This window comes from Strix aluco, chromosome 2, assembly GCF_031877795.1.
Source record: "Strix aluco isolate bStrAlu1 chromosome 2, bStrAlu1.hap1, whole genome shotgun sequence".
NCBI classification, from domain to species: domain Eukaryota; kingdom Metazoa; phylum Chordata; class Aves; order Strigiformes; family Strigidae; genus Strix; species Strix aluco.
This window is the reverse complement of record NC_133932.1, coordinates 109,819,281-109,835,132: the sequence shown is the minus strand read 5'-3', so window position 1 is coordinate 109,835,132 and position 15,852 is coordinate 109,819,281. Positions and strand designations below refer to the sequence as shown.

General features: G+C 37.3%; 1 protein-coding gene across 1 annotated transcript in view; it reads left to right on the top strand.

The window, feature by feature from the left end:
* The first annotated feature begins 2,455 nt into the window (after window positions 1–2,455).
* Window positions 2,456–15,852, top strand: part of LOC141919713 (complement C4-A-like) — a 51,129-nt gene continuing 37,732 nt past the window's right edge. The window contains exons 1-9 of the mRNA XM_074815801.1: window positions 2,456–2,498; window positions 2,939–2,968; window positions 4,499–4,581; window positions 7,279–7,471; window positions 7,721–7,904; window positions 8,643–8,713; window positions 9,029–9,114; window positions 10,372–10,454; window positions 11,533–11,620. Coding sequence (XP_074671902.1) covers window positions 4,517–4,581; window positions 7,279–7,471; window positions 7,721–7,904; window positions 8,643–8,713; window positions 9,029–9,114; window positions 10,372–10,454; window positions 11,533–11,620 — 770 coding nt within the window. The 5' untranslated portion in view covers window positions 2,456–2,498; window positions 2,939–2,968; window positions 4,499–4,516. The remainder of the gene's footprint in view (window positions 2,499–2,938; window positions 2,969–4,498; window positions 4,582–7,278; window positions 7,472–7,720; window positions 7,905–8,642; window positions 8,714–9,028; window positions 9,115–10,371; window positions 10,455–11,532; window positions 11,621–15,852) is intronic.

The following is a 15,852-nucleotide window of genomic DNA, read 5'->3' as shown; positions in this document are numbered from 1 at the left end:
GTCTTTGGTTTTTATAATGAAATTGAAAGAAAATTAAAAAAAAAAACCCACAAAGAATGGATTTGAGAATAAGTCTCTAGACAGAGTGTCAGGATGTTTGGGTACAATAGCAGTACCCTAGACACCTTGTATGATTTAGATGAAGTTGTTTTCTTCCTCATTTCCAGCAGTTCTTTGCTTTCACTTGGGGTGAGAGAGCCACATGCATGCTCAGACATCTCCTCCTCTCCTGGTCATGACCTGTCCAATGGCTTTTTCACTCAACAAGGCTCTAGTTGGTATTATTTGTTAAATTTGACCTACATTTCTTAAAGGTGCCAAAAGCTCAGAGATTCTGACAAAGGTAGTTGACCAAAAACCAAGTTGCATTATTACAGTAGGGAAAAATACTGTCAGTAGTATAATGCAATTATTGCTTGACCTAAAAAAACCCCTGCCTTATATAGGTCACTTTTGCAACATATTAAATTCCCAAAAGCAGTGCTGGTTTTGTACATTTTTCACAAATCCTAAATTCTTTTTTTTCTTTTTAATCATTATGTTAAGAAAATCACAGAATTGAGCCTACCCATTGGGAAAATGGGGGAGGAACCCATGAGAAAAATTAAGTCTGATTGTTTAATCCCCCCAAAATCCAGGCTCCTCAGTGAGAGCAGAAAAATCCATGAATATATTGGCTTTCCTCTTTTAGATAGTTTGGCTTTTTTTTTTTTTTTCAGCAGATATACTTAGGAGCACTAAATGCAGAATATTTAAAGAAAATGTATATAAAAACACAATTTTTCATGACAAAAACAGCTAGAGCTGAGATTAACTTTCTTATTCATGTCCTAGATTATGGTAAAGAAGTATACATTTTCAGTTTACATTTATGCTAAAGAGAAGTTATCCTGCTGTTAAGAGGAACTTTTCAAATTACACCCATGCTTCACAGTTTGCTGTTGAAAAAGGATTTCAAAATCTAATTTTCTGAAACGTCAGAAGTGAAATATTGCCTTTTGTGTTTGTCACAATTCCCCATAACTCGGCAAAGAGGATATCACCACCCTGCTTATTTGTAAAATGTGCTTTGTGTAGCTGTCCTTTGTACCCTTCTGCCAGGCAGAGGTGAAAGATTGCAGGAGGAAAGTGAAAGAAGTGTTTGGTCTTGTTAGTATTTAGACAGCTTAAGGGGAAAAGGCCTTTTGGAGCACTTCAAGTCAAAGAACAAAAACTACAGCTGGTGCTCAAAACACTGTGAAAGCCTACAAAGTTCAAATGAAGCTACTAAAAAGAGCTATAGCATATAGTTAAATTAAAGCAAGTCTGTCTCCCTGAGTTTGGGGTTCACTAGTTTCTTCTTACACATACATCAATCCCAGGCTGTGTTTTCCACATGCTATACTGGACTGTGGGTCAACTGAAGGATCAATAGCGTACCTGGTGAAAAGTGGCTGATGAATAAAGAGGAAAGGACTTAGCCTTTAGAAAAAGAACAGGCGCATAAGTTATTTTATGGTGAGTTTTCTGTGTTCTGTCTTTCATGCACGTGCTGGAGAACTTCAACCAAGAGAATTTTATTTTATTTTATTTTATTTTATTTTATTTTATTTTATTTTATTTTATTTTATTTTATTTTATTTTATTTTAATGTGGCTTTGGACTGGAATATTTTACATTTACTAGAAATCACTGTGACAGCTAATGTGAAGAATCTGTGATACTAGAGAACCAGTGCAATGATCATTTTATACAAACACAGAGACAGACAAATAAAACATAAGGAATTTTAAGTCTAGTTATATAAATGGTTATGTATACACTTGCTTTTTTGTGTTTGTGAGAGACAGTGAGAAAAATCCCTATTTAAGTATGTTACTGGTTTGTATTTTAGCGAAAAAATGCCTTTATTAAGGAGATATTAAAAATACCTCCTTAAATTCACATATAAAATGGTTATGCAACATATTGCTATGGATAGCTGTTATGTACACATATATATATTCATACTTCACAACGAAGAAAAAGTGTGCAAATCCAATTAAAAACAAGTGAAAGCAAAAAATGGCTTTAAAAAACAATCTGTGAAAATGTCTCACTGTGAGTTCATACACAGCTATTTGTATAGCTGTACAAACAGACCTGGGACCTGGGACCCTGACAAACAAGCCAGCTTGGACAACGGAAAGCCCCTCTCCTCCCCTCTGATAAAGACTGGAACAACAGCGAGAGTTTGGTGTGATCCCCACAGAGCAAAGTTGCCTTTCCTGTGACTTCAGGAGTAGGAAATCCATGCTGGTTATGTTGCAGTCTTCTGCAAACTGTTTTCAGCTGGGAGAACTCCGTACGTGTTTCTCAAGGAAAGGGCATTAACCTTGCGGATGTTGATTTTTTTTTTTTCTTATTTTTTATTTGTCTGGAGCAAAAATAAAGGACCCATAGATACTCATTTCTTGTTCTATTCTAGTGACTGAGATTGCTCAGGGATTGCATCAGCCCCAACCTTGAATGGCAGCCAGGTAAGACCTAGCAGTGGAACTGTCTTTGAAAATGGCAGGAGCCTTAGCATGCTCGACAGCTACTGCTGCTCTTAATTAGCTTCCCCCATTATCTTCTCTTTGTTCATGCAAGAATGAGAAGTCCTTTTTTTACCAGCTGCAAGTTTAACAACCTCTCCTGCTCCCCAGGGAGAGCATGAGCCCTGTTTCCAAGAGAATTTCTTCTTCTACAAAAACTCTGTCCTGAGCACAGACCGGCTATGTGGTAGAAATCTCTACTCTTCCTCACCACCTAGCTTGGGTTTGGGAGGCCACAGACCATGAGGAAAATTATGTGATTTTGGCATGAAAATAAATCAGTTTTTTCAGTGCATAGCTGCAGAGGGAATGAGAGGGTGGGGAGGGAGGGAAGAGTGAAAATCACTTTGGTCTTAACAGTTCCTATTTCTGATCTCCCAAAGAGCATGAATTTGGACCCTGAGGATCCACAGGTACCTTTCCTCACCTCCCTCCTGACTGACAGCTGAAGTGAGAGTGGAAGCCAGAAGAGGAAGGGTGAAGGCAACTGACTGTCTCTAAAAAAAACCCTATGCCTAGAGCAGGCAAAACTTAGCTTTTGCCAGTATGAGTTCGAAGCCAGGAACATTCTTGTTGCTACTGCTACTGGTACTTTCTGTGACCACCAGTGGACAGAAAGTACTTGCCATCCATCTGTTTTTGTCTCAGAGGGAGCTACCACACTTGTGACACACTCAGTGTAAAATAGTGAACTGGTTTGTTGACCCCTTACACCTTCTTCTCTTCCCCTACCTCCGTGTCTTGAAGCAGCTCTTGCTGGAGCTGCTTGTGTCTGAAGAGCAAGGTAAGGGATGTCTCCTAGGCAAGGGGTGGGGTGGAGGTCCCTTCACCCTCACAGTGCAGCATGGCTGTGGGCAGTGAGACCTTGCTGTGAGCATGAATTCACCTCACAAATAACGGAGTGCTGATTTAAGGCATCTATTGCTAATAGTTAAAGACACAGACTTAAATGTGTTGTATGAAAGGTCAGTTTATCCCCAGAACTTGTGGCCAGCCATGTGATCATTTCTGGGATTTGACCTGCCTGTAAATCAGATGGGCATTTTTCCATTCTCATGAGTCAATAAAATTATGTTTGGGAGACAACAATCCAGTAAAGGCTTGCAAAAATGAGACCTGATGAGAGTTTCAGTTTGTTCTTTCATATACCTTTCATCAAAACTAGTTCCTGCACAGTTATTCCTCAGATATAGGTTTTTTTCCTGGTTTTGAGTATCTTGCCTTTTAAGACATTCTGTGTCTTTCCTGCAGTCTGAAATGCCCTCAGCTGATGAATAATCTTATGTGCTTATGCTGAGACTAATTACCCTCTGGAAAAGCCCTCTGTCCTGACCACAAAGGCAAATTGGACTGAGTAGCTCAGAGATATCCATTTTACTTCCATTTAAATTAAAGCAGAGGAATCCCTTCAAGCACTGCAGATTGGGACTAAGTTGTACAGGCAGATTTCCAGCGCGGTTCCTTTGGTGCTATCTAAACCAGAAGGAACTTTCTCTCACCTTTGCTGGACTGCAGAGATGCCTGGAGTTAAGTAATAGCATAGAGAAGGGACCTGTCACTTGCATTTGTCCCCATTTATAAGTGCTTTATAGCCACTCTTAGCTCTGGTGTCTTGTTTGACTTTTGGAATTGCCTTTGCAGTATTTGTGAAACCTCTCTCTGCACATGACTTTTAGTTGCTATCATGAAAATATTGAAGCTAGGAAGAGAATGAATAAATAATCAAATGTAAAATTGTGGCTTAGACCAGAATGTGTCTCTCCAGGCTATTAATTTGTGCATCACTAGCATGTCCATCAATATTGGTTGCACAGTTTTGCAAGTTATTAATAAATAACCAGGATGGGTAATGTTCTTTGCTGCAATGTGCCATCAGACCATTCCTTACAACCTACACCTCAAGGGTAAATTGATGGTCGCTGTTTGTTATTTCTGTTTTGCAGATGTTGTAGAGTTTTCCAATGGAAAGGCTGGTATTTTTGATGAGCTTTTGTTTGCTGTTGTCCAATGCACAGCAAGCACCTTCGTAAGTACATTTTATTATTAATTCTTCACTCCTAACAAACCCCTTGAAAGTAGAAAATGTTAATGGTCTTGACAGAGAATCTATAAAACTTGTTTCTTGGACCACTGAAAATTTGTGTAACCTTAAATAGGTAAAAAGTAAAAAGCTTAAAACTGACCTTATTAAGGCATTTTTAAGGGGAGAGACCTTCATTCAATAACAAATAATTTAAAATGCCCTACTAAAGCATGACATTAGTGGTGTTATTACTGCTTGTTCATCTTTGGTTTGTGACATCTACTGGATTGGAGAATCTTGGGAAAGAATAACTCTCCTTTCTGTAATTGATTTATATATGGCAGAAAGCAAAGTTTTCACAATTGGGAGAGCTTCAGGATTTTTTTGTACTTATCCTCTATTTTAGTGGAGATTTACATATGTTGATACTGGTTATTCCAGTTAGACAAATTCCTGAGTTTGGGAAATAGATGTAACTCTTTGAGAAAACATATGAAGCATGTTAAAGGTCCTTGAAATTGACCTTTATCTGTAGGGCAGAGGCACAGGAGAAGAGACTCTTACTTTGTTCCCACAAGGATTAAATGTATTCAGGTACTTACCATAGCCAGAGGAGAGCTTTGATGAAATATTTGAGCAGTCAGGTCAAATCCTCCTCCCCTTCCATGTCAGCCTACTTCTGAGGTTATATCCAGCTCCAAATACTTCTGTTCTTATGAGGTTTTAGCCAGGTGCAGACTCCTGCCTGCAGTCTGATATTGACCTCCAGTGGTCACATCAGCATGAAAACTACGGCCCCACAGAAACTTGATTTTGAGATACTTATGGTACATCTTGAGGCACACTTCATCTTCAGTAAAGAACAGGCTTTGTCATCTGTGATAAAAGCATAGTGGAAACCGGGACTGAGATAGTTTTTTTATGAGATAATTGGATGTGGGAAGCAGAAGGTGCCAAATGTAATAGGTATATGAAACTGAACATTATGTCAGCAAAATATCATCATGATGCTTCGAGACCAGATCTGGCTTTTGTCCGGCTAGCTGAGATTATGGGTAGTGTAGGCTAGTGACCATGTCTGTCCAAGCTATTGCATAGGTAAACTTTTAAACAACTAATTATACCACTGTAAAAAGGAGATGCTACATTTCTGTCAGCTGTGGTAGAGAGCAAGCATTACACTCTCTTTTCCATATGTGAAGACAGGCATTGTGTCACATTTTGCTAGAGCCAACAGACACTGAGTGGGTGATGCGGTGATACTTTTAGAGTAAAACCCTTTCAATGCCATTGAGAAAATACAATGAACACAGCTGAAAACAAAAACTTTCTTCTCAACATTAAAGCGTTTGAACATATATAGATGTGAAACCTGCCTGACTAATGAATTAGAGAAATAAAAACAATAAAGATCAAGCATTGCATGAAGGTAGATGTAACTGAAAGACAAGTTTCATCATTTATTGTAAACTAGAAACACTAAAAAGTATTTTCACAAATATATAGTTAAATGTTTTCATGTTTATTGAAGGCTGTTCTGGTTTTCTTTCCCAAGATCCTTGTCTTTGTGGGAAGACTCAGACCATCTGTGATGCATTTCACTAATCATATGGAAGGAGAAAGATGATTTTTATTCTGTTTTCAGAGTGCACCATGATTATTATCAGAAAAAAATGAAGTAAATTTTAGTTTCATTTGAAAAAAATATGGTTTATTCCCTTATTTCTATAACCCACCTTTCAATTTAAGAAAGAAGAAACATTTATAAAAAAAAGTAAGAGTTCAGCCAACACATTCTGATAATGATAAAATCATTTACCTTTCACTTTAGAAGTCTTCTACAGAATAATCATTTTCCAAAAGCAGCTTTCTTGAGCTCAGAACTGTTCTTTGTTTATGTGCCATTATATCATTAAGACATGACTCTTCACATAGTTCTCTGATTTTTATTGGTAAAAGATACTTGGGAAAAAGAGGGCAAGAATGATCATCTACGTTTTAAAGGTCATTTTAAGGTCATTACCAAGAAGCACCAGAGCAGAGTTAAGAATAAAGGAAAGTAATAAAGAGAAAAAAACCTAAATCCCAAACAGTTTAGCCTCCAACTCAGCCCTTCCCAGGGCTGTGGTCTCACCTTCTGTGGTCTCTCATTACCAGCATTTCACAGTGACATCTGAATGAAGATTAGCTACTCGAAACGCCATACATATGGTTATACAGGAAACTGATACCTCCTGACATATTAAAGCATAAGCTGGCATAACATAGGTGTTAGTACATGAAGATATATAAACACACAAATATGTATTTATGAGTATGTATTCATTGTCTCTTAATGCATGGCCTGGTTTTGGTTCCAGAAAGTCAAGTTTACAGAACTTTCTCTAAGTTAAACTAGGCTATAAATGTCCTTGCCAGTCCCTGGGACATACTGCAGGTTTTTTTCTTTCCTATCTATAGGGACTGATCTTTTGTAGGACCTGAATATGATGGTTCAGAATTTGGGGATCAGTTGGAGAGAAACTGTCTTCTTTTACCATCTAGTCTGACTAACAAGGGGGATGGACTAGGTGATCTCCACAAGTCCCAGGCTCACCTATTTTGTCTGTTTTTTTCTTTAAAATTTGTATTGGTTGGACATTCTTGTGTTATGAAAAAATCAGCCTACATACTGGACAACCTGTTTTTATGTTGGTTTAGATTTCTTATCACTGCCCCAAATGTGGTACATTTGGCCACACATGAGACAATAACAGTTCAAGTCCACGGAGCACAGCGCCCTGTGCAAGTTACTGCATACTTCAAAGATGAGACAAAAAATCAGCTCCTGTCAGAGAGGATCATCTTTAACCTTAACCAAAATAACAACTACCAAGAGATGAAAAAAGTAATGGTGAGTCTAACATCATAGTGATGTATAAGTTTTAATGGGGGATTAAATAGTATTTCTACTTAAAAAGAAATATTCGTCCATAAGAAAGATCTAACACCCAGTAGGAAAGATATAATTGAGTATCTTCTGTTGAATGGTGTTAATAAAATTATTTAAGCACTTCAGCTGTTTCTGGGCCTCAGCTGTGTGGCTCCAAAGTTACCAGGTTCATATCTGACTCTGTGGGGTTTTTTCTTTTGTCCTCTTCAGGTCAAGCCAGGGACTCTGCAACAGGATCTGTTCAAGAAAAGTAATCGGACATATGTTCTGCTAGTCACGGAAAGCAGGGAGCTTTTTAAGGACACCGTTCAAAGCACTCGCATCCTCCTGTCTTCCAAGAAAGGCTACATTTTTATTCAGACAGATAAACCTATATATACACCAAGTTCCAAAGGTTAAAAGACAACTACTGCATTTCAGATGTTGAGTATAGATGTTAAAGGGCGTGGTTAGAAAAAGTAATAATGACTTGATCCATCCTAATGTAAAGACATCTCATTTAACCCTAGCTATCTCTGTGTTTACCAGCCAGTCCAGATTTTAAACTTGCCTCCTGCAGTCAGGGCTTCTACAGAATCTGCACTGCACATGGCAGCAACCCATGTGGAAATGCTGCCAGAGTCAAAAAGTCGTTCTCTCTTCTTACAGGAGCCAGACAAAATCTGCTCTTTTTTTGTTCAAAAAGCTTAATAATGACTTTCCTTTGGAAAACAAAATTGTAAGAAGCCTGCAAAAAACCTTATATTTCTTCTGCTTGCAACACCAACAAGAAGTATACTTTGCACTTTAAGATCACAACTGTTTTGCTACTTAACAGTTTAATTAAGTAACAAGAGAGAAGTAAAAAAAGGTCTTGAATTTGGTCGCAGCCCTTGACTGCAGAAGGAATACAAAAGCAAGTGAAGCTCCCTGAGTATTTTTCAGAATTTGCTTCTAAAAGGTATCTGTTTGGTCATGTAACATGCAAAGCCTATGGAAGAATGCAATTATTTTTAGAAATTTCTCAGAATTCTTTTCATTAAAAGAAAGTGGTTTATCCTAAATTCAGTAACTCAGTTTAGGGCTTGTAATAATTACTATCTAGAAAGGCCAGAAATAAATATGTGAACACATTTATTCTTCTATTAAACAGTAAAATACAGGATCTTCATCCTGGACAATGCTATGAGGCCAACAGATGACACAGTTACTGTTGCAGTGCTAGTAAGTATACAAAAAACACTGTTAATGAGTGCTTTTTCAGCACAGAAACTATGAAAAACTTCCATAAAAGATCCAAGAGTAAAACTATACTTCTGACTCCTCTTCAGAAATCAGCATTTATACATTGTGAGGTATGTCTAGTCATTTTTGGACAATATCAGTAGCATGGAGGGAAATATAACATGTGAATATATCAGTAGAAAAGCAAGCAGAGCATTTTCTCTTCCTTAGGACTAGTATATGAACTTGAGCTTTTGGATACAAATGTTTGACACCTGGTGTATCATTTTATGTTTGTTTTCTCTCTCTCAACAGAATTCAAAAGGAATGGTGGTTAAAAAGTCAGACCAGAAAATAAAAACAGTGTTCAGTGAAAACTTTGAAATACCTGATGTTGCTGAGTACGTGACTGCTGTGCCTTGTGCATTAAAACAGTTCACATGTCAAAATGTCTCTTGCAGCAGAACTATCTTCAAGCTAAAAACAAGTCTTGTCCTTCCATTCCCCTCTTTGTGCTCTGCTCCCCTCTTTTCCTCTTTATTTTTCTTATTGTGTATTGTCTGCTTTATCATTTCTCTAGAATAGAAGGTGCACTAAAGCAGAGAGTTTTGCTCTGATTGCACCTAGGAAGCACCATGACACACTGTCAGCACATGGCAGCAGGGAACCAAGCATGAATCCTCTGGAGCCAGCCCTGGAGCCTCCTGCCATGCAGGGCTCTACACCCGAGCTGGTCACGCAGCACTCCCTTCTCTGACACTGGAGAGAAAGTCATATATTTAGGCCATGATTCATCTGAACTGTTTTAGATGCCTGTCAGGATGAGATGTACCATGTCTCAGCACTATCTGTTTCTCTCCACTGTCTGTAGAGGAGCCCGTGGGGACCTATGCAGGTGAAAGACCTCACAGTATAATGTCTAAAGTGAGGAGGACTAACCCCACCTCCTATTAGCAGGATCAAACCATCCAGATTCATCCCTCTTACCTGTTGAAGCACTTAAGATTTTTAACTGCGGAACTGCTTGAATTACCTTTCAAAATTGTCTTTCACTATGGAGCGGAGATTGAGCCTATGGTTCATATCTTTTTACCTTTAAACACCTCATCTTGGAGAGATGAGTCCAGAATTTAATGTTAATACACTGCAATTAGCAACATTTACTCTGGTAAGCAACAATTTAGCAAACTGCTTAAATATCTGCTCAACCACATGACTACAGTCAGGAGAGCACTTCTGTAAGGGCTCAGTTAGCAAAGTGTAATTAATTACCTCTGATTTCAAACAGTCAAGCTTTTACTTAATATTCAGTGTGTTATTGCATGCTAGACTGATTTTGACATCACAGTGAAGATAAGCTATAGGAAATATATGATGAGTTCTTTATTTCTGAGAGCTTTTCAAAGGCAGGGCATGTTACATGTGGTTTGAAAATATGTTATCTTGCAGTTCCTCAAAAAGTCTTTTTGAGTGTTTCCTAGGACATTTGGAAAGATGTTGCTGTCTCTTTCCAACAAAGAGAAATCCATTAATAAATTAGATTGGGATGAAATCAAAGCAAGGAAAATATTAGCATTTAATGAAAATTCAAATATATTAACATCATAAAATATCTGAGAAATCCTAATCAACTATTTTCTGCTGAATCTGAACTTTAGGCCTGGAACTTGGAAAATCAAAGCCTGGTTTCATCAATATGAAATGTCTAATGCTTCTGCTGAATTTGAAGTTAAAAATTATGGTAAGAGAACATTTAATTTGCATTATAAATATATGAAGTCATCACTATGTGTTAAAAGATATATTTCAGTGATTAAACCTGGCTGTAGTTAGGTATCAATGACAAGATTCACAGTGTTTCAGTGCCTCATTGCTATCTCTGATGCACAGGAGAACTCTGATTTTGTGTGCTTTCCACTTATGTTTGAAAAAAGCATTTATTTTTATACAGACTTAGGAACATTTTTCACCAAACATCCTTTTTTGAAGGGCTCTCCTACTACAGAAAAAAATGGAGATGAGCTCCATTTTAAAATCATTGCAATTCTGGCTAAAGTTTTCAGTGAAGACTAAAATGAAGACAAAAAAGATACCTATTTTCTCTCAGTAGAATTCAGTTTGGAAGTTGATTAGAGTTGTTCCTATGCTCAGAGAAGCTTTTTTAAAGAAAAGTAAGGGCACTTTGGAAAAAGTAAAAATGTAGAAATTTAACAATTCGGAGTAAGAAATGGCTTGATTTTTTTTTTGTGCTGAAATTATGCTTTCTGGTAAAATTTAGTGTGGGGTTTGGTTTTTTTTTTCTTAAAAGCAAAAGAAAACCTCAGGATTATATGTAAACCTCAGTTTAAAAAAACTACTTTTGCCTTAGCTAGTGGATGCAACAGAATAGTGGAGACCACTGCATCCTCTGCAAACACCTACATCCAGGAGCAAATAGCTCTGTCTATATCTACAGTAGCAAACAGTTTGGCTTTATAGAAACAAATTGCAGAGTGATACAGCTGATGCTGAAGACCTCATGCCCACACTCAACCCATTCCAGTGTGGGTTTACTTCAGAATGCTTCTAGTCAAGGGCACTTAATGTCCATTAGCAGTTAGAGCTTGTCTCCTGGCTTATTTCATTGTAAATAAAGAATACTCCACTATGTGAAGCAAAGCAGAATAAGAGAAGATGATCGGGAGATTCGCTTCAGAAGTGCACTGCTGACTGAAATTAAAACATCCCCTCAGTGCAACTCCAGCCTCTCAGTGGCTGTTGTCATATGCCAGTTTAATGTATGTTTGAAACTCACCTTTTGTCTTCTTTTTTTCATGCAGAACTTCCATCTTTTGAAGTCAGTCTCATTCCACTTCAGCCATATTACCACATCTCAGATGAAAACTTTGTGTTTGATATTGAGGCAAAGTAGGTGTGCTTACAGTGAGGCTGTTTTAAGAGGCAGATAAGTAGATAATGAACTGCAGCTTCTTCCTTTTTCTTGTCATTAACCAGCTTCTGACTTTCCTTGAATCTGACTTTAATCTTATATACTCTCTGTTTCCACTACTAACTTGAGACATCAGTTTAAAATGCTACCTGGGTCCAAGTGGTGGTGATCAAAATGGAACAAGATTTTCTGAATATTTTATTTTGCTAGTAAGAAGGTGACTATTCAGGATTCTCCACTGTGTTGCTAGCTAGTTCCAGGCAAACCTATAACATGCTTTTCTTTATACTTTTTTGTTTAAACATTTAGAAACATTCTAAAGCCTCAGATGTTGCTATTTAATGTAATTCAAGTAGAGAATTAAAGCTTGGGTATGAAATTTTCTCAAAGCCCAGTGAAGTTTGGAAGTAATAAGCTAATGCTTATTTAAGAGGAATGATTTTATGCAGAAATACTTCCAGGTGAATAAATACAGTTAATCAAAGGAGTTTCCATGATCATCACTACAGACATGTGCAGTGCAACACTGATTTGGATGACACATGACTACAAAGCTCTCAGACTGACCAGCCCATGAGTCAGGGTCTGGTGGAGAATAAATTACACCTGATCCTATATCAAATTAGAATTGCATCAAACATAGAGTCAGACAATGAACATTTGACCCATCAAAATATTCTGAATACTTTGGAAAAATTAAACTGAACCTAGATTGAATAAGTATTTTGTGCTGTGTGGCTCTGATATTTTTGATCCCACACTGACAGATCTAAATTTGCTGTATGATCTACCAGTAGTTCATGAACATATATCAGCGCTCTTGGCTGTTGAATTCTCAAGTTTCTTAGGAGTAGAAATACTAAAAGACTGCCTGTTAGGAGAATGTTCTTCCTTTATTTACCACTCAGCTGGAATCCAAAAATGACTAGAAATATCTTGGCCACCTTGCACATTAGGAAGATGGAGAGAGAAATCAAATAGTTCTCTGGAGACTCAGCGATGTATTTCCTTTTCACTGAAGTCACCACTCATGCAACTAGAGTTGATGACTTTGGTAGGATATATTATATGAGCTTTGTAAGTCCAGGATCTACATGCCAGTCATTTAAGTGAAGTGGTTCAGTGTGGCATTAGTTCAGATATAAATTTGATTTACAGTTAGATTTTAAATCTGCTTTAAAGATGACTTTGTGCAAAAAAAAGAAAAAATCATGGTATGAAAATGGGATCATATTGATGAAAGAGTATGTGAAGTTCCTTCATGAAAAATAATATACTAGAAATTGTCTAAAACAACCGTAATATTGCATTTGAACAGAAGTTTATGTTTTCTGAAGTCAAAGAACCTCTGCATGAAATGTTAAACATCTGAATTAGTGTCCTTATGGTGACTACCTTAGAACTTGATACCTCTTTTTTTTTTTTCTTTTTCTCAAGAGGAATAAGTTTTGTGAAATGAGAACAGGCAGCTGGAGGCAGCTGGCCTTCCTCATAGTTGGGAGAAATCTTTTCAGTTTCAAAGGAGTGAGGAGACTGACGACCTTTTTGCTCACATTTTATTTTCTTTGTTTCTGTGGATTCCTAATGTTTTATATCCTTAAATATCAGAAAATAATATTAGCAAATGCTATCAAATTGAGTATCTATCAAATATACTGGACAGTTGATGTGGAAGAAATATATCTCCCAAAATATGGTATTCTGCATCATCTAAATAACACTGAAGTATTTATTCTGTTTATTTCTCCCTATCTAGACAAAAGCTCAGATTTATTTCAGGGCAATTTTGATACATCAGTAGAGGGCTGAACACACAGTATCAGCAAGTAATGTCAGACCTTCACTTCGAACAGCTCCTTAAAAAATAAGTCAGCACGTCATGGCTTTTGAGGTTGATTCACCATGTTCCTTAAGATTCTTTAACACAAAACCACAAATAGGATTACACAGATTTGTTGTCGCTAGTATTGTTAAATATATTTAGTATTAAACAGCGGGCAAATTTTCTGTACAGTAATGATACCCAAGAGAGTGCAAAGTGAACTGTGTATATGTTATTAAATAATCAGTATTTCTTTTTGAAGCCTGTAAAGCTTATTGTATCCATTCACTATTAGTATTTTGACTATGAATGGTTTGCAATTATTTTTGAATAATATAAAAATATACACATCTGACATTGTTGGGAAATGTTTTAACAATTAAGTTAGATTCTAATAACTTACTAATTCTACGGAAAAACTTGTATAATTTTATCAAGGTATTTCATTAAGTTTCCTAGGCAAAGTCCCTTTGAGTGTTATCTTTTACAAACATAGACATAATTGAATAGTGTAAGAATATCTTATTGACAAGTCGCCATTGGATAGTTTGTGTCTACCTCGGTAGCTGTTGGGGATGGCAGAGAGGAGACAGTCAATACAGAAGGGAGGAAAGATCCAGATATAGAAATTGCTAGTATCAGATAAGAATAAAAAACCCTGGTCTATATAACCAAAGTTTGTGACTTTAAGCACTGGTAGTAACTAACCTTGTAAGTAATTTGACTTTAGTTAAACATGCATTAAATATTAGCATTGAACTATGTGAGTGCATGTGACTAAAGTATCATCACTACCATGACTACTTGTGTTTCATCTTGTGTTTGACTCTGGAAAGCCCTCCAAACTGAGAGTAGCAAACAAATTATTATGCTCAAAAATTATTTAATATTTTTTGAGATATTACTTCTTAGATGTTGTCCTTATATGAGGAATTATTCTCATACAGTAGAAGTTTTGTCTGCATTTGAACATGATAACAGAAAATATAGTTGAGCCACCTGGGTAGTAAATTAAACAGTTCCAGGAAAGGTTCCTGAGCCCCAGAGTTTGGCAGCTGATGGCTTGACTGGACCCTGGCAGAACCTTCCAGATGGAAGACTGACCCTCCTCCCCCTAGGTTCTAATGGGTTTTATTTCTGGTCTAAATTCATCCCTTGGCCATCTTATACCCTGTTGGTCTTCTGCCCGTTGACCTTGAGCTCTTTGCCTTGACTGTGCTGATCCTTCCTTTCCCCAGCACACCTTGAGCGAGCAGACAGAACCTTGTATCCACCTCCTTTTGCTTGGATGAACAAATTTAGCTCTTCTAACCTCCTCTTGATCACCTTCACTTCTTTATGTGGTTTTATTGATTAATTACTTTAATCATGATTACTTGATATTGTAATATGGAGTGATGTCAGATAACTGGCTTTAATATTTCAATCCTTTCTAAAATTTCCTCTGTATGTTATTGCAGTACTCAGTTTTGAGTTTATGGACGGTGCAAATCCTTCATATATACTTCACTACTCATTAACATAATTATTTAAGAGGCAAAAATAGGGTTGAATAACTGGTTACTGTTCTTTTCTCTATTGGAAAGGTCCTAGTGGTACTACACAGGCCTGACTGTCTTTCATCAGAATCAACATATGGAATTCCTAATAATTGAACTTATTTCTCTAAACTGGCCATGCATGTAATGAACAGTTATTTGGCATATTGACTGTTGTTTCCCACAGTTATTAGTTCTGGGATTTTACTCAGTTTTCATAAGAACTGCCTCTCAGTTAGTTTTGTTGGTATAGATCAGTGTTGCTGATCAGATCAATTTGAAAGAGGCTTTCTTTAAACAAAAATAAGCCATTACAGAACTGAGATGAAGCAAGATTTCCACAAGCAAAAGACAACACCATGGCCATGGCAGGTCTCATGTAGCATATTACATGCTGTGCTGCAGGAGAATGCCATCTGCCAGGGTTTCCCTGAGTATGGATCAACAACATGACCTGTCTTCTCTCTCCATGACCTATATGGAGAGTTCAGGAATGTTCTGGCCAGATACACATCTGGCAAATATTTCACTTACAACAGGTCCCTATGCTAAACTTCCTAACTCCATAGGAGAGACATGGGGTGGAGGATGTCTGCCTAATGCAGGTATTAAAATTTCAGCAGGTAGGACCTGTCTCTGGAGGTCTTCAGAGGTACCGAATACTTCATATCAGTCCCTGTGATGATTCTCTGGCCCCCTATTTTAAATGCTCTGCTCACAAGGTGTCTCATACAAAGGAATTATCTGTTCATCCAAGCTAAATATTCTAGATACCTCCCTTGCTCCATGTGAAGAGCGTGAGTTCTGTGAGTCCTCACTGTGAAACTGAAGTTCTCATTAATTTGTAAAA